The sequence below is a fragment of the Mustela erminea genome, chromosome 4, assembly GCF_009829155.1.
Source record: "Mustela erminea isolate mMusErm1 chromosome 4, mMusErm1.Pri, whole genome shotgun sequence".
Classification (NCBI taxonomy): domain Eukaryota; kingdom Metazoa; phylum Chordata; class Mammalia; order Carnivora; family Mustelidae; genus Mustela; species Mustela erminea.
The window spans coordinates 147,806,234-147,831,650 of record NC_045617.1 but is presented as its reverse complement, the minus strand read 5'-3'; the positions used below and the strand labels follow the sequence as shown (position 1 = coordinate 147,831,650).

The 25,417-nt window shown below is 46.4% G+C and overlaps 1 protein-coding gene across 1 annotated transcript in view; it reads right to left on the bottom strand.

The window, feature by feature from the left end:
- Nucleotides 1-2,892: 2,892 nt before the first annotated feature.
- The window catches only part of SCGN (secretagogin, EF-hand calcium binding protein), a 37,634-nt gene continuing 15,109 nt past the window's right edge, over nucleotides 2,893-25,417 (bottom strand). Inside the window, exons 8-12 of the mRNA XM_032338383.1 lie at nucleotides 17,989-18,044; nucleotides 12,629-12,674; nucleotides 12,318-12,377; nucleotides 10,542-10,610; nucleotides 2,893-3,502 (exon numbers count right to left, since the gene is read on the bottom strand). Of these exons, the coding sequence (XP_032194274.1) occupies nucleotides 3,374-3,502; nucleotides 10,542-10,610; nucleotides 12,318-12,377; nucleotides 12,629-12,674; nucleotides 17,989-18,044 (360 nt within the window). The 3' untranslated portion in view covers nucleotides 2,893-3,373. The remainder of the gene's footprint in view (nucleotides 3,503-10,541; nucleotides 10,611-12,317; nucleotides 12,378-12,628; nucleotides 12,675-17,988; nucleotides 18,045-25,417) is intronic.

Here is a 25,417-nt window from a genome sequence, read left to right as displayed (position 1 = left end):
GAGAGAGAGAGGAGGAGGCGGAAAAGGGGGGAGGTTGGGGGAGCTGGCAAATTCTCTCAAGACTTTTCTTGGGGCACTAATCCTATTTTAATCCTAAATACTTCATTTCATCCTAACAACCCCCCAAAGGTCACACGGGGGGCAGTAGGGTTTTCATGTATGAATTTATGGAGGACACGTTCAGTCCATTATAATCTTGTATCAGTCCTTCTGGTTTGCCTCTTCCTCATGAATTTTGGAATTAGAGCTTGTGGGCTTATGGGAAAAGACCATCCCGCCTCTGTCTCAATTCAGACCTCCCTCTCTACCACTGGCTTGGGGTTTGCATCCGACCCGCCATAGCTCAGAACCGATACCTTCCCTACATGGGTGGCCTGTGATTCCCGTCCTCTGGAAATGTTGGGATTAGAGGCCATGTGATGGGGCAGTGGGTGATCCAGCACAGGTACAGGCTATAAAGTTGGGTCTCCTTCTTCCAGCCCCCTAGATAGGAGCCACTCATAAGCCCTGGGCCCCGAAGCATCTTACAGGCTTTTAGCCTCTTTCGCTGGGCTGCGAAATCCACCCCTCCCCCTGCTGGCATGAGCAGTGAGATGCCCTCCAGCCCCCCCAAGCCCTTTTTGTGCCCACTGCCAACCCTCTAGCCTCATGATTGGGAGCCGTTGAATGAACACCTTCTTCCCATTCAAAGTCACCAACCTTTTCTTTGGATGCTTTGAAAGGTCTTTATCAACCTCAAGTTATGATTGGGCAGGAAGCCTGGGAGATTGTTTTTTTAAAAGATTTATTTATTTGAGAGAGAGCGTGTGCATGGTGGGGAGGGGCAGAAGGAGCAAGAGAGCAAGAGAGAATCTCAAGCTAAGCTTGGAGTCGGACGCCAGGATTGATCTCATGACTCTTGAGACATGATCTGAGCCGAACGAAGAGTCAGATAGTTAATGGAGTGAGCCACCCACATGCCCCAGCCTGGGGGAGTCTGATAGATTCTTAGCCATAGGCTATAACTAAAAACTTGCTGGTGTTGAGATCAAATAGCTGCCCTCAGTGGATCTGAAAAAAATTACTCTTAAAAGAATTAAACTTCTCCTCCACACCTATCTCCACCTCAGTCATCTTCAGATAGACACCGAGGTGATGAGGAGCCTCGGCTAAGAACTTCTATGGCCGTCGCTGGTACAGTAAGCTCAAATTGTCGCTTCATGTAGCTGAAGGAAGAGTCGTGAATTAAGGGGATACAGGACAACTTTGGATCCAGTTTCTACTTTGGTCAGTTCCAGAAAGGGCTCTAGTTAGATGCAGAAGGTTAAAATTGGAACCCTTATGCATGGCTGGTAGGAATGTAAAATGGCGCTGCTGTGTGGAAACCAGTTTGGCAGTTTCTCAGGCAGATAAACATAGACTTAGCATGTGACCCAGCTGTTCCAGTCCTGGGTATAGACATGAGAGAACTGAAAATAGGGACTGAGATACTGGCACGGCAGGGCTTATTGCGCTGTTACTCACAGTAAGCAAAAGGCAGAAACTAAGCAAGTGTCCATCAGCAGCAGGTAAGCACCGTGTGGCATATCCACAGAAGGAATATTCTTCATCTCTAAGGAGAGTTGAGGTCCTGATACATGCTATGACACAGGTGAATCCTGAAAACATGCTAGGTGGAAAAAACCAGACACAGAGGGACAGACATTGTATGATTCAGGTTCTGAATACTTAGAAGAGGCAGATTCATAGAGACAGAAAGTAGATGAGAGGCTACCAGAGGCTGGGGGTAGAGGGGATGGAGAGTTATGTTCTTACGGGTTCAGAGGTTTCGTTTGCAGCAATCAGTGGGTTTTGTACATAGACAGTGTTGATGGCTGCTTAAGATTGTGGATGTAACTAATACCATGAAATGATACACTTAAAATAGTAAAAATGGAAAGTTTTTTATGTATCTAACCAAAATTTACATGTATATTTTGTATCTATATATAACCAAAATAGTTATATGTAAAATATTTTTAGCGCTTTTAAAAAAATGATAGCAGAAGAGAATGCATTTGTGACCCCCAAATTGGTTCTTCAAACCAAACAGAAGCTGCATTGCAATAAATAAATGTAAAGTAGGTCCAACTGCATTAAAATAAAGGACTTCTGCTGTGGTTAAAATGTAAAAACTCAGGAGATTTACTTAGAAGAGGAGACGAGGTTCTACAGAATAATGTGAAATCCTGGAGATACGCATTCTTCCACCCCTCTTGTGGGTTTGGACGATCTCTGAAAACAAACTCTGAAAAACAAAGTTTGTTCCTCGAAGGGTGCCCACGTGCGTGGTTCGTGGTTCCCTCAGCAGCTGCCCAGTGAGAAGGGGGCTGCTCTGGCCCCTTGCTGCCACCTGGGCTCTCTTCAGCCTCCCATCAAGCGTGGCCCTCGACTGAGTGAGCCAGACTTGGAGAAATGGGACTGCAGTGGGTCCCACAGTGAGACCCAACATGGGGACTGTACCAGAGCCCCAGGGTGAAGGAAGCAGAGGTCCAAGGGGAGCCTGCAACCTGCAGAGGGGCCCAGACCCTCGGGGAGGTCGAATGAGAGTTGGAGGTCAAAGGTTCACTAAAGGACACCGGAGGAGGGGGAAGGAACAGCGTGGGGAACAGACGTGAGGATAACCTGGGAAGCATTTTCTCCAGACTTTCTCCTCTATTCCTACCTTCATGGCCATTGAGATTACAAAGCACTTAAGAGCAAAACCCAGCCCAGGTCGAATGTTCTGGTCTCCGTGCAATGAGTAAGAAGTGATTATTGGCAACTCCTGCTTTCCTGCAAAGTCGCCGACCAGGGCATCTGTGAACTACGGAAGGAAGCGGGGTTGGATTCCATTCGGATCCTGCCGGTCTCTGTCCTTCTCACCACGCCCACCCTAAGTCACAGAACCATCTGGTAGAGCACTGGAAAGATCATAACACAAAAACAGGGACCAGTGCGTCTTTGTTTCCAGCCACAGGTTTATTTCCATGACAAAATCAATTTGTAGAGGTCACAGGACTGCCACAGACGCGGGACTGGGCAGAAAGCCCATGAGGGAGCCCAGACAGATGGACACGGCTCCCTGCCTGCCTGATGACCGAGGGAGGAGAGGCAGAGCAGACGCAGCGAGCTAGCTGATTCTGGGGGCGGCGGGGGGTGGGGAGTGGATAACATGGGGGGTACTACTTGGGGGGGCTTTCAGCCAGGCGGGAGAACACCACGCCCTCAGCAGGAAGGCCCTCGGCCCTGCCCAAGAATACCACGCGGTTCGTCGGCAAGTCTGCCCACGCGTCCCCACAGCAAAGCACAGACTGAGGTTTAGCAGCAGGAGCACAGAGACACCGTAAGAGCAAAAGGCAAAGCGTTCTGGGGGTTACGGGTTGATTTTTAGCCCGAGGCACAAAGCCAGCTCGGACTTCTGAATTTTTCCATCCTTGTTCACGTCGCAGTGGCGCAAAAGAATCTCCCGGAACTTATCAAGGTCCACTCCGCTGATGCTGGGCTGAGGACAGCAAAGAGAACACACACGTCAGGGGGGCCAGCCAGAGGGGCCCCAGGCTTTCATGCCTCCCCAGCCCCACACTCACCACACTGAGCAGAGCCCCTGGCTGCCGAGGGGGCTCCATGGAGACAGGCCTGCCCAGAGTCCAGCTTCTCGTCGTGATGAAGATACTGTGCCTCGGAGCAGGGGATGGGGACATGGATGAGAGTAGACCTGTTCTAGTCTCTCCCCGTGGGAGGTTTTTGTGCCTCTAATTTTATTTTATTTTTTTTTAATTTTTTTTTAAAAATATTTTATTTATGTGAGAGAGAGCATGAGCAGAGGGAGAGGGAGAAGCAGACTCCCCACTGAGCAGGGAGCCCAACACGGGACTTGATCCCAGGACTCTGGGATCATGACCTGAGCTGAAGGCAGATGCTTTAACTGACTGAGCCACCCAAGTGTCCCATGTGCCTCTAATTTTATAAAAGGTTATAATGAATGAAATTCGAACCAGAAGAGTATGTCCCTGAGTAACCATCCCAAGAGATATTTTAGGGTCTGAGAAAGAACCGTGATACCCATCATTTGGGAAAATAATTTCGAACTCAAAAGGCCCGCAAAAGTGAGCAGTGTGTGAACTGAGTGGTTCTCCACAGGCGATTTCGTTTAATGCTCACGATAACCTTGGGGTAACCCAGGCTTACAGATTAGGACACGGATGCTCAGAGCTGAACGGTCCTGCCAAGCTAGGAAATTGCAACAGCATTTCTGATCCTGAGTCTTCTGCCTCCATTGAAGTAAGAACTTGTTCCCCCAGTTCACACCGTCCTGCTGGAGAGGCAGCGGCCTGACCAGTGGTGTGAAGGCTCGGGGTCTGAGAGAAAAAGCCCTCTCAGTGGAGAGGGGAGAGCCGGCCCATCACATCCCAAGCCCCCTGATTACTGGGCGGGTCTCACTGGCAAGCAGAGGAGGCAGGAAAGCTCTCCCCATCACCCAGCCCACCCCAGGGTTGCCTCGCTGTCAAAGAAATCTCCAGACACCTTGAGAAAGAAACACAAACTTTCATTCTTCAACAAGATGACCCAATTAAGACAAGCTAATTAGCACTGTCCTCCAGGATAGAAGAGTGACACCCAGTCTGTCCCTGATCCCGGGTTTCCATGGAGGGAAGAATGGAGGGCAGAGAGCGGGAGCCAGATGGCAGAACGACAGTAACCCCCGACGTGGGGCAGGACTCCAGGGGACATGCAGACGTGAATCTCGGGTCGATAGCACTCCCCAGTGGAGGGTGTGTCAGGGATTGGACCAAAAGGTTGAGATGTCACATACAGTCACTATGTCCTCCTCACTGGGGCTCACCCAGGATACTTCCTTATGCATCAGTGACTGGCAGGTATAGCTGCGGTCCAGGAAATGGCTTAGGAGTCCTGAAAGCAGCAAGGAACACTCCATGGCTCCATACTGGGAGCCCATTTCTGGTATGGTTGCAAAGTGGGGCCCTTTGGTTATCAACTCTTCAACCACTCCTGACATAGCCTTTGCCCAGTTAGCGGCTCTCTGCCCCAGGATCCTCTTAGCAAATTCCCATGCTTAGGAAATACTCACGATAGTTATTTACACAGTAACACAAATTACTTTGCCAGTGAATTTACCTCATTTAAGCTAGTCTAAGCCTCTTTTTTTGTTTTTTAATTTGTTTTCTGTAAAAAAAATTATGTTGTGAGTGTGTGAGTGTGTGTTAGGGGAGGGTATGAATGTATGTAATGAGGTATGTAAGGGAAGTTTCTTTGGACCTTTCGAGTTATGCTTTTAATGTTTTACAGCTCACTAGGAGTAGGGAGACTTAAATACTTCTGTTCAACAATATTTTGATCATGGAAGAGAAATCACCTAAGATTACTGAGGGGCTTCAGTTTTAACAGCAAGTTGCCAGTATAAGTGCACATAGGTTCAAGACCTAAGGGTTCTACACAAATTAATTCTAATTTCACAACAACCTGATGAGGTTGTATCTACGATCAACTTTTAACTGACAGATGAGAAAACTAAAGCACAGAGAGGTTAATTAACTTTCCCACTGTCACACAGCTGGTCCATGTCAGAACCAGATACAAACTCAGGCAGGCAGGCCCCAGAACACATCTCTTTAACAGTGCACTGTATCATAACCGGCCGTGCAAAATGCATTTTTTGTTTCTTATCCATCTCATGGGAGAGTGTGAGAGTGGATCCGGGGTAGTTGGCTGAAAAATGCTTAACTATCCCCTCTCCCAACACTTGAATCCTGGGACTAGGGGAGCCTTTGGGTCTAGATCTGTCTTCTCATGTTTGCCTGTGGTTAAGTGCTCAATTACATCTGTGGAATTAATGAGTGACCGTCCCCAAATGCAGTCTTCACGTTTTTGTCACGCGCCCTCCCTTTCCTGTACATTTCATCTCTCCTGAAACAGCAAAAGTGAATATGCAGACCCCCCCTCCCCAAATACGTCCTTACCAGCACTCCCCAAATCTCCATGCTAGAGTCAGCAGCAATGCCCCAAGGCCCCGCGTGGGCTACCTTCTGACCCGTAGAGGGACGGAATTACAACTTTGACCATGGCAAATGCTGTTTATCATAAACCACTGGGATAACTCTCCTGATCAGAACATTTAGCCCAAAACTCACTCTGTAGCTGTGCAGACTCATAATATGTTCTTGGCTGCACTTGGCTATTTATTGGCCATACGGGTGTCCGAAAACCCCAAGGTGACATGCAGAGGCCAAACCATTATTGTCTACGACTTCAGCCTGGTCGTGGCCAGCAAGCCTGGGTCAATTCTTCTAACGATCGATCACCCACCATTGCATGTTTTCCAAGGAAGAGGGGGCAGTCTCTTGGTGTTCTTTTAGGATCATCTTGCTAGGCAGATGGAAAGACCAGATCAGACTGTGGAAAGTCCAGCAGAGAGTGACATCCTCTGGGGACACATCACAGTGTCCCCCACCGTAGCACTCCTTGTTTTGGGGTTACACTGCCTTCCCCTTACCACCTGTTGTCTTTTCTTAAAAGCTATCTGTCCCCCAAAGGACAACAGCACACAACGTCACTAACATCCCTCTGCTTGTGTTCTTCCTTGATGGGCAAGCGTGGGTCAACATGATGTCACTGTCTTTCCGGGTGGTGTCGGGAGGGCAGGTGGGACCAGAAGAAAGGATGTCAAAGATGGAAAGGAAGAAGCCAGCACTGCTCTTTCTAAAACGGGACAGTGGGTGTCAGCAACGTGAAAGTGTGCAAATCCCTTGATTCCACTCCTGAGAACAGGCCTAAAACCCAGACACACTTACATACAAAAACACCCACTAAGTTTTACTTGGAGTCAGAAACCTGGTAAATAATTTCAATTACCAGCAAAAGAGGGTCCCATGCTGAATGCAGAAATTACTTCAAAAAATTTTTTCCAAAAAAATAAATAATTTTTTTAAAAATTACTAGCAAAAGAGGACTGTAAGAGATATCTAGCCAAATCTTATACAGACACCAACACCATGACGGTGACTTATACAGACACCAACTGTGTCTTATACAGACACCAACACCATGACGGTGACTGGGAAATGCTTGTCAGAGGAGCGGAATATACTTTATGCAGAATATAGCCAGAAACGAAGTCCGTTATGAGGTCTACTTGAGGTTAGAGAGTACTCTTCTGTCCTTTCTTTTCTCTACTTTCAAGTGTCTCCACGATGTATGTATCATTTTTATAATTTAAAAAATGAAAAGAAACACCTGCTAAGGGGTAGCAGCTCTTTGGAGGGACATACATTGGATTCGATCCTTTAGGTTAAGTATTGTCCCCTGTTCCTAATCATTTCCTTGCCAACAGAGAAAAGCAGAAGGGGAGTCTAGCAGGGAAAAGAATGAATTTGGGGGAGCCTAGAGACTGGAACTCTCATCCCCTCCATGCAGACACCCTGGGCATCTCTGGCACCCCATCTGTCTGGCTTCCCACATTGCCACCCACACTTCTACCCTTGGTGAGGGGATGCTGGGTGTCTCAGCTGTCTTGCCTTTCTGCTTTCTTCTTTGAGCTGTAGATTCTCATGTTGATTTTTGTGCTGTGCCAAGGGGCCTACGGACTCTTTATAAATCTTATGCAGAAATTATTTTGTCTGATCTCATCATACTGACAGAGGACAGCCTTGGGGGCCATATTCCAGAGATCAGGGAAAGGGATGTTCTGATAACCAGATAATTTTGTTAATACAGATTCAACATATGTATCACACATAGTTGTACAGGAAAGAAAGGCCATAAAGTCCATTTATTTCAGGGTCATTATTGCAAACGACTCTCCCCTGAGAAACTGAGCCACCTCCCTGCTGACCTCATGACATGCTCTGATAATTGCTTTTATTTTTTCTTATTTTTTATTTTTTTAAGATTTGTTTATTTGACAGAGAGAGACGTAGCGAGAAAGGGAACACAAGCAGGGGGAGTGAGAGAGGGAGAAGCAGCTTCCCACCGAGCAGGGAGCCCAATGTGGGGCTCGATCCCAGGACCCTGGGATCATGACCTGAACCGAAGGCAGAGGTTTAACCCACTGAGCCACCCAGGCGCCCATAGAATTTGCTTTAAAAGCATGGGATGGGGGATAATTGCTTTAAAAGTAATTATCAGGGGTGCCTGGGTGGCTCAGTCGGTTAAGCGCCTGCCTTCAGCTCGGGTCATGATCCCAGGGTTCTGGGATTGAGGCCCATGTCAGGCTCCCTGCTCAGTGGGAAGTTGCTTCTCCCTCTTCTTCTGCCCCTCTCCATGCTCATGTGCTCTCTCTCTCAAATAAATAAATAAGTAAAATCTAAAAAAAAAAAAAAAAATTCCAGATATTGGTTTGTCAACTTGTCCCATGATCCTTTCTAATGTAATGAAAATTTAAAAGTCGCAGGATAGGACTCTAGTGTATGAACCTGAGAAATGTCAGATTTACTCAAAAGATTTTCCCTTGACAACATCCTTCAAATTGTATGGTGAATAGTTTTTTAAGCAACCCCAAAGACTGGGAAAGCTCCAATAGAGGTTTGCACCTCAATGATCTGGCTTCAGAGGAGAACATTAATAATTAACTGCTTCGTAATACTTTTTAGCTCAACAAACCAGCCCTCGTTACCTGCTTTTCTACTACTGACGCGGCCTCACTCAGTCCTTGGAAACCAGCTCTCTTCCCCTGGCTGGTACTTATATTGAGGGATACCTTTTTGTCATGCCAGAAGGCCCACCCAGATAAGGGGGGCAAGGACAAGAGTGATGGGGGTCCTCTGGCTTCCCATGGAGGTGATACGAATCTATCAAAGAATCTATCAAAGAGGCAAACCGCATGTGTTTGTGTGGCCTAGAAATTTCCTCTGCTCTTTCATTTTCTCTGGGAAACCATCTTCTCTGCTCTATGGCTGGTTTAGGTTTTCAGACCTTCAATATCTTCCAGGAACTTGTGGAAGCCATTGCCAACCTCAGTGACAGCTGAAAGGGTCTGGAGGGCTGTGCAGCCCCCCCGGCTGCGGACTTGAGCAGTCAGCGGCCCGAGCTCCACAAAGCTGCTCTGAGAGGCAGGTTCCCCCCCACCCATTCCATGCTCTCTATCAAAGGCAAATTAAAACTGCAATTTGGCCAAGCCTACTGCCGTGCGATTTTAATGTCCCATAGATAATTGCTCAGTTTCCATTACAGAAATCATTCTGGCATTAAATAGATAGTAAATACAGTGGGACTTAACTTTGGCAATCAGCGCGAAAGGCACTATCACACTCAGACCATCCACTGTTCCGTGGTTGCGCAAATGCCCGGGGAGTCGCAGACAGGAGCACCAGGGAAGGGAACAAAGAAGAGGTGGGGGACCAGCTGGGAGGGGAAGAAGGCAAGGGAGGAGGCAAAGAACACACCATGTCATCCTGATCAGAGGTCCTGACCTCCGATGGATGAGAAGAGAAACCTCAGTCATGCCTGCTCAATCACATGATGTGAGCTTGCTGCAGATTTATGCAAACATTGGTAAACTGAGGGAGGGGGCGTTCCTGCTGCAAAACCCCATAGTTTTGTGGTTGTTGTTAGGGAAAGAGAGCGCAAGCATGCAAGCAAGCAGGGCAGGGTGAGAGGGAGAGAGAATCACAAGCAGGCGTCCTGCCCAGTGCAGAGCCCAACAGGGGGCTTGATCTCACGATGCCAAGATCTTGACCGGAGCCAAAATCAGGAGTGGACGCTTCACCGACAAAGCCACCCAGGTGCCCCCCAGACTCCACCGTTTTAATCAGGTTTTCAAACAGGTCTGGGATTCCAGAGCCAGTTAACAATTGCTACTCCAATTTGTTGCCATCTGGGCCAACCAGGACGGAATCATCGTGTCCTGTGTAAACCTCAAAAAATCTCTAAGGATTTGAATGTGCTAAATTCAGTGGCTAGACAGCCCCAGAGGAAAGGAAGAGTTGCAAAGTGTCTGCTTAGCCAGATCCCACAGCCAGTTGCTAGAGTGCACCAGGATCTCCAAGGAGATTGCTTGTTTTAAAGTCCACATTACCTAAAACAGCTTTGTGATGTGGATTATAACTCAATCCTGTCACTTCGAATTGCAGCAACGTGTCCTGACACATACGTAGCCTAGATTTTAGGCGAGGCCTTAAAGCAGCCCCTGATGGCTGTGGTGGAGGAGGGGCGGATACCAAATATGGGATTGATTTCATGAATTAAATTAAAAGTTTTAGGTATTCTAGTAACCAAGTCCAGGAGTAGAAAGGCCTTTCTGTAACCAAAAAATAAACAGAACTGTGCCCCTCTGGTAAAAGAGAGGGCTTTTATATGGTACAAACAAGAAGGTGCTATGGGGGCTTCACGAAACTACAAATGGTCTTAAGAGAGAAAGGGAGACATGTCGGTTCTCACAGAACCTCAAAGGTTTTAAACAGACCGTGTCCCTAGATTTGGTCCCTGGCATTGTCAGCCCCACGGGTGCTCAGAAGTAAACAGTGGAATCAGTCACAACGGCCTCCCTGACCCATGAGGAGCAAAACCTCTACGCCCCCTCAAATCACCTGGACCAGCTCCATCATGTCCTTGACAAAGCCATCCACTTCCGGGCCTTCCAGAGCTCCTGTTCTACTCTGAAAGAGACGAGAACCACTCCGTCAGACACCGTTTGCTTAGGTCAGAAAGCTAACGAGCAAATTGGGTGAATTGTGCAAATCAGTATTCTTTTGTGCTTGCAAACAGGTTCGAAAACGGTACATTCCAGTTAGGTTTTGTGTGCGGGATGTGAACATTCCACAGACATGAAAATAATTAATTGTACGCAGTGACCCCCATGTAAGCAAATGGGAGTTCCTTGGCTCCTGCAAATAGCGTTAACGTGATACATACCAACTTCATTTGCTTCCCAAGGATCGTGCTTCATGCAGACAAGTACTATTTTTGTACATCATGTCGGTCCTTAGAAGGATAGAGGCTGACACTTTTTAAAATTGTGCTTTATGATTTAGCAAGGATCTCATGATTATTAAAACTTTAAATCAGGAGTGACTATATTGACTGAGTGTATTAGAATTGTTATTTGGTCCTTACACAAAACCCTTACTTTTTTACTACTCATTTTATAAGAATGTCTATAAAATACAATACATATTAAAATATTTCAGTTTCATCTCTAAAGTTCTAGTCATGACAACGCATCCATCCATGTTTTTGAGTTTTCTTCACCTTGACCCTTTAACATATCATTTTTTTTTAAGATTTTATTTATTTATTTGAGAGAGAGACAGTGAGAAAGAGCATGAGCAAGGAGAAGGTCAGAGGGAGAAGCAGACTCCCCATGGAGCTGGGAGCCTGATGCAGGACTCGATCCCGGGACTCCGGGATCATGACCTGAGCTGAAGGCAGTCGTCCAACCAACTGAGCCACCCAGGCGTCCCTAACATAACATTTTTAAAAATCTATTTTTTTAAAAGTAGTGTATTTACCAAATGCTACCTGCCAACACCTTCTGAGAGCTTTACAAACATGAAATCACGGAATTCTCACCCCAGTCCCCTGGGGAAGGTATTATTATTATTAGCCTCCTCACCCTAACTTCACAGGTAAGGGAAATGAGGCCCAGGGAGGTTAAGGAACCTGCCCAAAGTCCCGTGGCTAACGAGGCGTGATTCATGCGCAGGGGACGGGGCACAGAGGCTAGACATGTAATCCCTTTGCCGGGCCGCGTCTCCGAGGCTGATGCCTGTGTCTGCTCAGGGTATGACACACTCACGTGCCCAGTCTGGTGAGTTTCAGGATGGCATCTCTTGTGACTCTTCCTAACTTTCTCATTTTTCTTCCTTCTTGCATTACCCTACCTTGTCCTCGAGAAATGCAACCTCCTTGCCATACTTAGTGCTATAGAATTATTCTTTTCTCCTGTCTGAAGAACCACATAATCAATCCTCTAAGAGAAGTGGTTTTTATGCTGACCAGAGCTCACTTTGCCTCTGTTTCTTTGGGTTGAATGTGGTCTGTAACTTGATGTCGTTTCTTTTTGTTTTCAAGCATACTTTTCTGGATGGAGATCAAGAAGAAAAGTTCTCCCAGTGTGGAGCCAAAGAGAAAAAAACAAATACAAAATGAGATTTTATTCTCTTCTCAACCGTGAATACTCCTTTGTCCATTTTAATGTAGTTTTGGGTTTACGTGGAGAAGCGGAGGGTAAGACATAGCAGCGGACATGTGGGATGGGGGTTCATCATATCAGTTTAGGGTCTGTGGGTAGGATGACTCCACATAGGGACTAAACTAGCTTGCTCCCTGAAAGTAGTCAGCACAACCCAAAAGGACACACTTACAACATCATAGTGGGCGAAGATTTTCTCAAAGTCCCTCTTTCTTTCTTCAGTGGAACAAGCCTGTGTGCGGGGAAAACAGGAATGTGAGTCCAGCATCGGGGCCCTTCAGCTGTACCATTCTTCCAGGGTCATAAATGACTTCTAGCAACTTTGAGCCAATGACCCTTAATCCCTTGATTCTAACAGTTAAGCCTTGTTGGTCTCCAGATAAATTACACAAGACAAACGATGCCTTCCTTTCTTCCCTCCCTCTCGAATTTATGGAGAGACAGCAATGACACAAGCCCACTTAGAGGAATGTCACTACTTACATCCATTTTAAATTGGAGAAGGAAGTTTTCCTGAAGAGCCAAAATCCTAAATGGAAAAGAAGAAAAGAAAGTAATTTATGTGATGATCTGTCAGCTCTCAGAGACAAGCAGATCTGTAACTCTGGCTTGAGGAAAGGGCAGGCAATTTCCAGATCATTCTACAGAATAGGGTGAGCGCTTGAAAAACAGGAAATTTCTATATTATAAGAACAAATTAAAAAATTAATTGGGAGAGACCTTTCATAGGGATTAGATCACCACAGAGAGACTTTTAAAAAGTCATCTTGGTGGGGGAGCTTGGGCGGTTCAGTCGGTTCAGTATCTGCCTTCAGCTCAGGTCAGGATCCCGGGGTCCTGGGATTGAGCTGCACATTAGGTTCTCTGCTCAGCAAGGAGCCTGCTTCCCTTTCTCCCTCTGCCTACCTCTCTGCCTACTTATGCTTTCTGTCAATAAATAAAATCTTTTTTTAAAAAAGTTGTTTTGGTGGAAAAAGGCAGAGGAAAGGCTTATGAAAACTCTCTCCTCCGTAACAGCAATGAGAAAGCTGTCAAAAAAAAAAAAAAAGTCAAAATAACTTCTTCAGAATTCTAGAAATTCAAGTCTTACAGAAATCTGGGGAGTGTTTATTTCCAAAAACATGACTAAATCTTGGTAAGAACAGAGGATGTGGGGGCATTTTAACTTGCTTCATCCTTCTACCCTCCTCAGCTCTATTGTGTCTTTGAAAATGAAGAGCCCATAGCCCCAGGGAAAAAGAGCGTTTTAGCAGCGACTCTGTGGTGAGCAGAGCAGAGCTGGAGCCCTTTCAAAACCTAACTGCCAGAGAACTGCCATTATTGGACTTTCCTGATGTTCTCTGAGCGACCCCATTTGCAAGGTGCACTTCTTTGACCTGATTTTGATGTCAGCTAGTGGGAAAGCATTTTACCTGGGAGCATTTGTCAAAAACAATGAAAAGCAGTTATTTAAGACCACAGGTGACAATGGAAAATAAGATTTTGGGCAAATGGGTACCTGGGTGGCTATGTTGGTGAAGTGTCTTCCTTCAGCTTAGGTCATGATCTCAGGGTCCTGGGATCAAGTCCCGCCCCTGGTTCCCTGCTCAGCGGGGAGTGTGCTTCTCCCTCTCCTTCTGCCCCTCGCACCCCCTGCACACTCTGTCTCTCTTTCAAATAAATAAAATATTTAAAGAAAAGAAAAGAGTTTGGGTAAACAGCAGGCTAAGTAAAAAGCTTAAAAGAAAAATCTGGGGGAATGAGATGTCCACTGGGGCTTATCTAAGCTCCAACATATTTCTGAGAATCTAGAAAGCTGTAGACATACATAAGACTACGTCCATGCCCAGGATTGCGTGTGTGCACAGAAAAGACCTCAGGAGGCCCTAAGGTCTCACCAGCAGCTTATCCTCAGACTCTGTACAAGCAGGAAGTTAAGGCTAAGCAGAATTGTAAACTTCTTGGTTGCATATGAAAGATGGGCCCAACCCATACACAGGGCCCCGCACAAACATTGGGAGACAGAAGAAATCTCTGCCCAGTCATTAACTAACCATTCAGCAACCAAGCAGAGACTTCAGTGTCCACATATGACAAAGATCAAGATTTTATAGGATGAGTTCCAAAAGGTCATTAAGCAAAAAGACAACAGTTATCAACAACAATACATGTGATCTGTGAGAAATACTACAGGGATTCTTCGAGCTAAAATGAAAAGAACATGAGACAGTTGCTTTAGTCCATATGAAGAAATAAAGAACCTCAGCCAGACATGAAAGGTCATGTATTATATGATTTCATATATGTGAAATACCTAGAAAAACAGATCCATGGAAACAGAAAATAGATTAGTGGTTATCAGGGATTGGTAGGCAAGGGGAGGAGAGAGTAATCCCTGCTGGGGATGGAGTATTTTTCTGGCACAATAAAAATGTTCTAGAAATGGGCAGTGGAGGACAGCCTCATGAATAGACTAAAGTATACCGAATTGTATACTTTGTAAGAGTAAATGTTATAGGACATAAATGATACTCAATTTTAAAAATATGGGAAAAATAATAAAACAAAAATACTTTTGTTTTGGAAACAAAAATACTTTTGTTTTGTTTTACTTTTGGAAAACAAAAGTATTTCCGTACTTTCTGCTTAATTACGGTTGTATTTACTAGACTACAGTCAGTGTCCAAAGACTAAAACGTTGTATTTATGTTGCATTCATAATCATGCATTCACAATATAGAGAAAGGCAGAAAAATATCACACAATGATTTTGGAACATTTTGCTCTTCTGGATGCCCAGGGTAAAGAGAATCTGATCCAGTCAAAGGGTAGACTATCCTGGAACTCTATGAGGAATCCTGTCCTTATCTCTTGGTTGGCACCAAGCAGCCTAAAGTATGTCGCCAGTGAGAGGACATGTGCCTGAGGGGAGCTCGCATGTGGAGTAAGAAGGCTCCGTTCTAGAGGTGGGAACAGAGAGAGGAGAGTCTGTGTTAACATGTTTTAAGGCCTGTAAGTCATTAATTTATTTCCCTGCCGCTATGACAAATGATCCCGACGCGGTGGCTTCAGCAGCGCAAATCAGCATCTTACGATACTGGAAATCAGAGTCGGAGGCAGATTTCTTCAGGCTAAAATCGAGGTGTCACAGGACTGCCTCCTTCTGGAGCCTCTGGGGGAGAATCCCTTTCCTTGTCTTTTCCAGCTTCTAGAAGCTTCCTGCGTTCTTGGGCTCATGGCTCCTTTCTCCACCTCAAAGCCTTCAAAACCCAACCCTCTGCTTCCTTCTTCCCCATTTAGAGGACCCTTGTTACTACCTTTGGGCTGACCTGGATAATCCAGTCTAATCTCTGGAAGGTCTGTCAGTGAGGGACTTCATTGCTCTCTGCAACCTGTATGGATCCTTGCCATGTAACACAAAATGTTCAGTGGTTCTGGGAATTTGGACATGGACACCTTCATTCTGCCTACCCCATTGTCACTGGCCAATTCCGTATCATGTTGGTTTCAAAAGAATGTAGTAACTCTTGTCACTTTGCATCTCTGTTCCATATGAAGTCAATTCTTCCTGCAGTTCACAAATGCTCTTTGAATCCTTCTCTATACACAACACTCCACCGGCAGAGAAGCTATTCTAGAGATTAGGGCATGAATGAATAGTAGGACCCCACTGGGGGATGTTTGGCTAGCTGCAGGGGGGCCTTTTGGTAGCCACAGTGACAGGGGGGATGACTGACAGAAGGGACATGACCTCTATAGATGAGGACCTGGGATGCTAGATGTTGTGCATTGCATGGAAAGGTCTGGGGCTATCATCCCGTATCTCACCTGAAGCTGGAATGTGCAGGGGAGCACTCACGTGCACACAAATCCTGCTTGTAATTCTACTTGAACCAAGAACTGAATTCCTATTTACATAAAGATCCCGGGTATTTTTTCTCAAGGTATACGTAATTTACTAATTGTGTCCATTATCCCTATAATCTGAGTCACGTAAATTGAGGGATGACTGCGCTTTGTTTCATTCGGAACTCAATCAGGAGTTATTTATTTTTTATAAAATTGTATCAACAGCAAGTGAGTTCCTGACATGTGAGTTGCCAAAAGGCCATTTTTGTATCAATTAGCATCTGAACTGACATATTCGTGGTAATTCTTCACCAAGATGTAAGCAGCCTCCCCTCGGGTATATCTTCCTTGTGGGTCTGTCCAGCCACCTAGACACTGAAATACACTTTATTTTATTATTAATGGTTTTCCTTTATTTCCCCTTTATGTGTTCTAGTTTGTGCACTATGCTAACTGTCTTAGCATTATGTGCACAGGTAGAGTATATTATCTGTGGATTTCATTTCAGAAGTAAAAGCATCACTGATGACCGGGTAGAGAGCCGCTTCCAGTAGTGGCACACTCTGGCCTCAAGAGGGCGCTCGAGGCTCCTCCACTTACTACCTCTGAGACGTGCCTTGAGTCAGTCAGATGGTGTGTGCTTTTGGTGAGGGAAGCAATGAAATCAAATGTTCTTGTTTTCATCCAGATGCCATGTTTTGAGTGAATCTTTTAGGCTTTTGGGTATTCCTATTAGGACTGGTGCTTACACAGCTCTCAGATTAGCTAGATTGGCCTCTATTTGAGAGGAAACTTTGCTTCAGTTGGCCAAAAGAATGAGAAGTGAGTGGGACCCAGGGGACAAATCCCCAAGGCTACAAAGTGGAGATCCCTCCCTCCTCAACCTTTGGGAGAAACACTCTTATCCCCCTCTGGTCTGGCTGGTTTCTCCGTGCCTCTTCCCCAGCAAAGTGGCCAAATTTGGGATGAGCGTCCTAGAGAAGGAGCCACAGAGGATGAGGCTTAGAATAGAAGACCCAGAAGAGTGTTGGGGTCAGTGTCCTGGTCACCACTAAGGAGAGGTTCTTCCTGGTGTATCCCCTTTCATAGATCCCCTGCAAGAACTCACAGATGTTGCTATCAAGAGAGGGGGTAGCTGGTATGGGCTTTGTGATTTTGAACTCGAGTTATTATCTGCTTAGGACATTGCCAAGTTAACCATTGCCAAGTTAATATCTGCCAAGATATTCCATCACTGAATATCACCCCCAGTCCATGGATTCCCCATCTCCCAGCTAAACTTCCTTGTGCCCTGCAGCCTGTAACTGCCACCCTCTGTCACTGTCTGTGCTGTGACTTCATCTGCCCCATCCTCAGGCACTTGGGATCATAACTGCTCCATCTGGTTATACCCATGTATTCTGGATCCAGTGATTTTTTTTTTCCCTTTCTATGGACCACCACAGGTCATCTCGGGGTCAGCTAGCCTTGAGATGACATGCTGACATGCCCATTGTGTCACAACACTGGCCTAACAGACAGCACTTTTGCAGGTACTGGGCTACTTCTGCTGTCACCCTTCTCCTACACTCTGGCCGGGTGCCCAAGGAGGCTACGCCAATACCAAAAAACCAGACAGCACGGCTGGAGTCTGGTTCAGTCGTCCTCTGTCCTGAACTTACCACTCCGCTTTCCCAGAGCAGTGAATGGGATTCCAGACTTATGTTTTCATGGGGTCCTTATGTGAGACCAGGAACGTCTGGCCTTTGAAGGCAGGGCTGGCCCATGACCCACCTATAAAATTTTATGAAAACTTTGTGTATTGTGCCTTTGGTGGGGGGGACTTTTATTATTTTTACAAAGGGACCTGTCACCCCCAGAAGACTGAAAACAACTGCTGTTCATTTGGCCAGATGAGCCCGTTCTTCAGGGTTCCAGGCAAGACCTGACCTCTGCCTTTCAAAGAGAAGTGTGTGCATCATGGAACACCCACGATGGTGTGTCTAGGTTTACAACACTATTCCCAGGCTACTCACCTTGCCAAGTCATTCAGATCCAACCGGCCATCCTTATTTTTGTCAAAGATCTTCATCTGGAATGCAGAAGAGGACATGATTGTAAGAAGTACTTGTAGCAGGAATTCACTCTGAAAGTTACTGGAGCACTTTGCCGTTTTGCTCTTCTGATTCCACAGTTGTCTAAATTGCCTGAGACTAACTCATGTCACAGAATGCTCCCTACCGAGCACAGGAGAAATATCGCTTTTCCATTGAAGGCCAAAGTCGTTGAGGAGGATGGGGCAGAGGGGAAAACCTACATCTCTAGGCTACAAGGATTGTAGGAAGGAAGAGAGGGACAGGAAGAAACAGGAGGCTCCAGTGGGTGGGTGTCTGAGCTCAGTCTGCTGGAAAGAAGATTCCTGAGGGAGGGAGGCAGCAGCTGAGGAAGGACTTGCTGTGGCTCAGCCCCATGCACCCCCACAAGACACTTTGAACACCCAAGGGTTTGGGAGCTGGGTTGAGAGCCTGTGGAATTTCCATGTGTCTGGCTGTGATGGGATGAGGTGATGCCAGAACAGAAGGCTGGGGTGGACCCCTGAACCATAGGCTGCAAAGAGGATGCATCATAGGGAGACACTTAGCATGTCTGATTCTGTGTCGCCTCTTTCCCTTGCTGCTGCGACCTAGGGCTGACAGACATCTGTGGAGCCCTGCACATAGGTGTGCTGCAGCTGAGACATGCAAAAACCACTCTTTCCCCAACACCCACTTCACCCAAAAAGAAAAGGAAGTATGTGTAGAAAGAACAATGCTATGTTTAAGGTTTACAAGGATGCCATGACTGGATTCCTGCACCCAAAGATGAAGTAACCAAGGACAGAAAACTTTTTTCATAACCTTCCCTGGACCCTGTGGGCTCCTGAATGTCTACAGACATCAGTCACCTCTTGATTCCAGCTTCCTCCTAAAATAAAAGAAGCTCACATTTCATGCTGAAGAAAGATGCTCTTGGGGACCACAGTCTGCTATCTCCTTGGTCTGCTGGCTTTCTAAATAAAGTTGCTTTCCTTCCCCCTAGCAACTTGCCTCCCAATTTACTAGTCTGTTGTGTGGCAAGAACATGTGGACTCTGCTAGAGATGTGGCAGAGAATTCATCTAGGAAGAAGTAAAGGATGGCTGCTGGATTAGCCTATACTTCCCAGTGCGCTAGCCAAAGCTAGGAGCATGGGTTATGAGCTCACCGCAGACTTCAGCTGTGAATACCAGCAAGGTAGCCACTGAGTGGCCAAGAGACACCAGCCTGTAGACTAGATGAGTCAGACCTTTGTGCCCAGAGACCTCAGCTTCCCACCTCCACCATTAAGGCCCAAAGTCACTTTTCTCTCATTGATGCCATTTTTTGTTTAAAGATTTTATTTATTTGAGAGAGAATGCACAAGAGGTGGGGCAAGGGGTAGAGGGGCAGAGGGTCAGGAAGAAGCAGACTCCCCACTGAATGAGGAGCCCTATTTGGGGCTCGATCCCAGGACCCTAGGATCATGACCTGAGTTGAAGGCAGACACTTAACTGACTGAGCCACCCAGGTGCCCCTCCTTGATGCCTTTTTTGCAGAACAGTCTGGGTTGGATGAAGATGACTGAGAAATCTAAGAGGCCAAGCTCCTCCTTTCAGAAAGACTTAGCACTATCTAAAGAGACTATTTAAATTATTAGATCAGAGAAGGCTTTGAACAAGAGAAGATTAAAGGTTAGAATCAAGAAAACCAGGTTAGTTTAGGCAAGATGGAAGAGAGACATTTCATGGTGTATTTGAGTCATATTGTGAATGAATTTTATGACTTCACAACATTTCAGTGCAGCAGAGTATCTCTAAACATATTTGTAGAAAGAGGTCGTATGGGGAAAAGAGGGAATGAGAAAAACTGAGATCATATCTAACAGTTTTTTGCATTAAAAAAACAGATCTGTCCATCCTTCCTCACTCCCCAAATCATTTCTTTTTAATATTTGAAATGAATTTGAAAGACCATTCCCCCAAAACTTTAGCATCAAAAATATGTATTACAGAATCCATTAAAATGCAGGTTATATTTTTATACACTTGAATATATTACACATCCAGTCATGCCCCCTTAGACATAAATTCTGTATCCAGTAAAAATCTGAGAGCAGCACACTTTGCAGGAGACTGAGCCATGAGTTATTTCCCATGACACCATCATCATAAAAGGTCCTATTTTAATAGAGAGCTAGATGATCTTGAGCTTTAAGCAAGTAGTAACTCATCTCGAAAGATGTAGGCCCGTCTCCACTGCTGTGCAGATTACTCAAAAGGGGAAAATGCCCTTTGCTCAAAATTGGCTTGAGGAAGAACTGAGCACCAATGTGGTAAATCATGCTTCTGCCCATCAGAAAATGGGCTACACAGTTCACTTAAGAAGTTCAGTGAAGAGTCAGAGCTGTGAATAGAGGGTCATCACCATTAGCTGGTATTTCAAGTCATAAGGCCAGTGGGGTCACCAGCACTGGAGGGAAGAGCTCTCGACACAGATCCCAGGCATGTTTCCCATCAGCCTGGATCCGAGAGTTGAGTGCCTCCGTCTATGGAAGAAAGCTGCAAGCCAGCAACTTCCATCCAGGCCTGAACGCCAAGGACTGTGACCAGTGGAGAGGATAGGACAAGCTTAACATCACATGTCTCTCTGTCTGCCGTGGTCTCAGATTTTAATTTGCACATTTACAAGAGTTAAAGTTCCATGCTCTAATTAGCATGGTGTGTGAACTTAACATCTCCCCACATGCATTAGCTTACATTTTTAAAAGTTCAATACTACCTGATAATATTCTATTCGGACAGCTAATCCTCCCCCCACCCCACTCTCAATGAGATGTCATAATTGGATTTTGTTCATAGGCTGTTTCCTTCCTTGTCCACAACATTAATCAGGAGTTAGGAGAAGGTCAGGTCTGCAGACCTCGACTTTGTGCTTAGGCCTGGGTGCTCTGCTGTGACTCATTCATTGTTCAGGCTGCAGACCACTTTCAAACGTGCCAGTCCTCTGGGTCTATTTGAATTTATTTAGCAGGCTACATTTCTTAAATAAAGCATTTGATGCCAAACCTTTGAACCAGATCTGTAATGCAGTGTTCACCTCACTGTGCCCATTGCTCAAAAAAAGCCATTAAAGCAGCAGCAGATTTCACACTTGGTGTATCACTTAGTTAGACTAAGGTTCTAAAATCTCTTCGGAGAATATTGAGTTTCTGAAAGTTCATTCACCCACAGGTCGCTAGGGAAATGTAAAAAGTCTTTAAAAAACAAACAAACAAACTATAGTCCAGGTCCCAAATATGTTCTCTGGAAAAGTATATATAAGCCGCCTCTGAATTTAAGGAAGTCAGCTAAAATAGATCAGCCATAATCTCATTAAAGTCATCTCATCTTCTGGTTAGACTAGGTCTCAGGGTGGAAACTCCCCTACTGGCTGGATTCCTCAACACTCGCTGATCACCTCAAGGCATAAAGAACCTGTGAGGGGCCACTTGGATTTGACTGATTGCTAGCCTATCCCCACACGACAGTTTGGAACAAAATGAGTGCTACGGGCAGCCACAGAAGCAGAAGAGCCGCAGGTTTTGACAACAAAACAGGCAAAGAATAACAGGACAGTCTTGATCCATGAACGGTTCTCAACGCAGATCCTCTAAAGCTGGGTGAGACCACTGGGATCCCCCTCAGCTACTTCACAGGATTCTAGGCTTCCAGATCTGAGCTGAGAGCCATCAAAAATTGTACATTGCCAGATTTTCTTCAGCCCAGGCCATCCCCATGGAAAGAGCTGCCAGCCCGGTATTTTTCAAGATTGAAACCTAAAGGCTTCGAAGAGAAGTGCTCTAGGCGACTAGGGTTGCCAGACTGAGGCGTGATGTGCGGATTCTTTCCTGCTGAGTGTTGTCTTTGTAAGCAGCACAATGTCTCCTTGACACCCCTTCCTGTCCCTTATGCTGGGCTGTTTGAATGAGATGCCCCGGGGGGGGGGGGGGCTCTCTACGGGCAAAAAGTTATCTTTTCTTCCCAGGCCCTTCTCCTCCCCAGGTGATGTTGTAGAATCCTTTCTCCTTCCCTTTTGTCTTCCATTTGTTTCCTATTTTGTGTTGAATAAGATGTCAGTTCTTAGGATGATTCTTGAACAATCCACTTTCTTAGGTAATAGATTCTGGCGCGGCTTGAGAGCTTGAGCTCCAGTATCATCTCCTCTTGAAAAACATCACAAGAATCCGAAGTCCCCAACACGCCTGTCCTCGCCTGGCTCTTCACTCTCTTCAGGGGATCATCATCGCTTCTTGATCTCTCAGCAGAGCTTTACTTTTCCCTTTTGGAAGTTTTCTTTCTAATGACTCAGTATTTCAGTTCTCAGACATGAGTATTGTGGTGGAAAAGGCAAGCTTTGGAGATAGATTTGGGTATGCATTTCCACTCCATCCTTATTATAGTTGACCCGTCAAAGTCTGCAATTCTCAGTTTCTTTCATTTATAGAATGAGGGCTTAAAAAAAAACCCTTATTTTTATGAGGTTGTTGAGAGAATCAAATGTTTGAAAAGTGCTTTGCACAATGATTACGAGTCAAGTACCCAGGACTGGAATAAAGGCTAGTTGTGTTGCCATGAAAACATCACGTGTCCTCAGGGGAGAAGGCATTTTGAAACAACGCAACTTGGACTCTGTCCATCTACCTACCTTCTGCCTTTGCAGAAGCTCTAGAATTGTGGCTTCCTTGTGATCTGCATGATTTTTGAAAAGTCAGGCAAACTGGACCTCAAGAGGAGATCACTGTATTTAGGGACGGAAGGCCAAACTGAACTCAACTTGTCGGTGGATGGTCTATGACAATGACCGGCACAGTGGGGATGAACTGGAGCGACCAGAGTGAATTTTTGCTTTTTCCCTCCTTTCTCAAATTGTCCCTAATTGGAAGACTCCATACAGTCAGGGGCCATATCTGCCTTGGTGAGCTCTCCCTAAATATTTGTTGAATGAATGAACTCACATCTTTGAGTGAACTAGTTTACTAGATCATAGTCGGACCTGGAAGAAAAAAGCATGAAGGGAGTGAGGGTTTTGGTGTGGGAAGATATGCTGGGTCACTTTGAGAACCTACTCCTTAGCCTACTAAAGCACGTCTGACTCAACTTCAGGAACATAATGATATGGATTCTGAATCCACAGGGACATATCACAGGCCTGTCCTGCGGGGATTGTCTCTTCATATTTGCTCTGTTCTGCCTCTTCCACAACCTCTGGCTCTCGTCCCCACTCTTGGTACCTGGTTTCCTGCCCCTCGTCCCTCTGGTCATCAGCGTGGGGCTCCAGCCACCCTGTCTGGATCTGTCCCTGGGTTCAGCACCGCTCAGACCCTGCCTGGTGGGGACCCAGTCTGGATGACTGTCTACACGGGGTGAAGGACCCCAATGGGAGCCATAAAGGATCAAGCTCGGCACTTCCAAGCACTCCTTCTGGCTCTGCCTGGAGGGTTTGGTTTAAAAAGAGGGGAAAAAAGAATTTCAGAGCACCAAGAACAGCTTGAGGGAGCAATCCATGACCTATGAGGCACCCCAAGGGGGAGCGGGAGCCGTCATGGGGGTGAAAGGGCTCAAGGAACACAGGCAAGGGAGGTGGGAGGTCCCAAGGGTAAGCTTTGCTTTTGTCATCACGGCTTCTTATTTTAGCTGGCTACTAGTTAGCCTGCAAATTCAGTTCTGACAGTTGGCATTAAGTAGCCTATGTGTGCCTGGCCCCGAGGGAGGGCAGGGAACGCAGAGATGTGAGGAGATGCGACCCTGTCCTTGCGCGGGAAGAGTCACCGGCTGGGAAAGAACAAGATCCCTAAACAAGTAATGTCAGCGTTGTCCTTGACCCCAGCTGACTCGTCAGGAATCCTGCTGAATCCTCAGAAGCCCTACAGGGTCTGGCCTCTGTTTTCTCACCCACGCTCCCTCTGCCCCAGCCCCGCTGCTGTCTTCCAGTCCTTGAAGATCCCAGGCGCACTGCTGTCGCAGGGGCTCCGTGCCTGCTGCACTCGCGGTCCTGCCGCAGCCGCCTCTCCTCCCCAGGCCCTTGTCCTCGCTGCTTTGTTGGCGTGGCTAGCCTTCGCTCTGCTCTGCGTTTTCATTTTTCCGTAATACTTGTTACCCTCTGTCATGCAATCTGATTTATTATTTATTATGCTTCTGGTTATTGTCAGACATCTCCCCTTTGTCTGTTTTGCTCACTGCTGGGTCCCCGGCGACCAGAGGGGTGCCTGGGGCATAGCAGATTGTGGGTAGTTGTGGGATGGCTCGAACAGATGACTGTGAGGAGGACTCAGTGATAGGTACAAGGAAGTCTGGGTGCACAGAAAAGAGGCACTTTGTTGATTACAGAAGAAGGTTCTGGAAGGTTTTCTAAGGCAAGGTGACATCTAACCGAATCTTGAAGGACAGGCAAGAACCAGGAGAAGAAAGAGAGGGAAAAAACAGTTGAGCCATGCTAAGAAGTGAGAAAAGGTGGCACCTGGATGGCTCAGTTGGTTAAGCATCTGCCTTCAGCTCGGTCATGATCCCAAGGTCCTGGGATCGAGTCCCGCATGGGGCTCCTTGCTCAGCAAGAAGTCCGCTTCTCTTTCCCTCTCCACCTCCCCCTGCTTGTGCTCTCTCTCTCTCTCTCTCTCTCCCCCACCGTCAAACAAATAAATATATACATCTTAAAAAAAAAAGAAAAGAAAAGAAAGAAAAAAAGAGGCAGTTTAGCATTACACTTGGAGCCTGAGGGAAGCCCCTCAGAATCAAAGGTAACCAAACAAACACTAGAAACGCTGGAGATCCTGAGTGAGAGTATTGCATTGTGCGGCGCATGCTTTTTAAGTGAGTCAAATCGAGATAACAACAGTCAGTAGGTGTGAACCTAAGCCCAGAAAAGTGCTCAGCTCGAAACAGGATCTGCTTGTCTTTCTCTGTCCCAGGCAGAGGACATCGCTCATTTCATAGTCCTTATTCTGCGGGCAGGTTTCACTGGAAATGGGGTGGGAAGAAACCCAGAGATCTCCCTGTACTGGGAAACTGCTTCCTGCTTCGAGGGGACGTCCCACGTTACCCTGCAGGGCTGACTATATATTTACTCGGGATCTCAAGCACCCCGCTGCCTGTTCTCAAAACAGATCAACAGAGCAAGACACCAGATTATTTCCTTCATTGAGATCCTGGCCTGGGGTTGGATTCTGTCCTTGGAATGGGCTTAGCTTCTTTCTGGGCCATTTACAAGTCTTCATGGTTAAGAGCACCTTCCTCCCACCCAGGGCAGGCGCCTGTGACTGGGGCAGCATTTGGGGACTTAGAGTGCAGAGTGAGTGGCAGGAGGGGCCGGGCTGAAAACCAAGGGCTTGGCTTCCAGTTTAACTGGGGCCTCTGGTCCAGTAACTTAACTTCTCC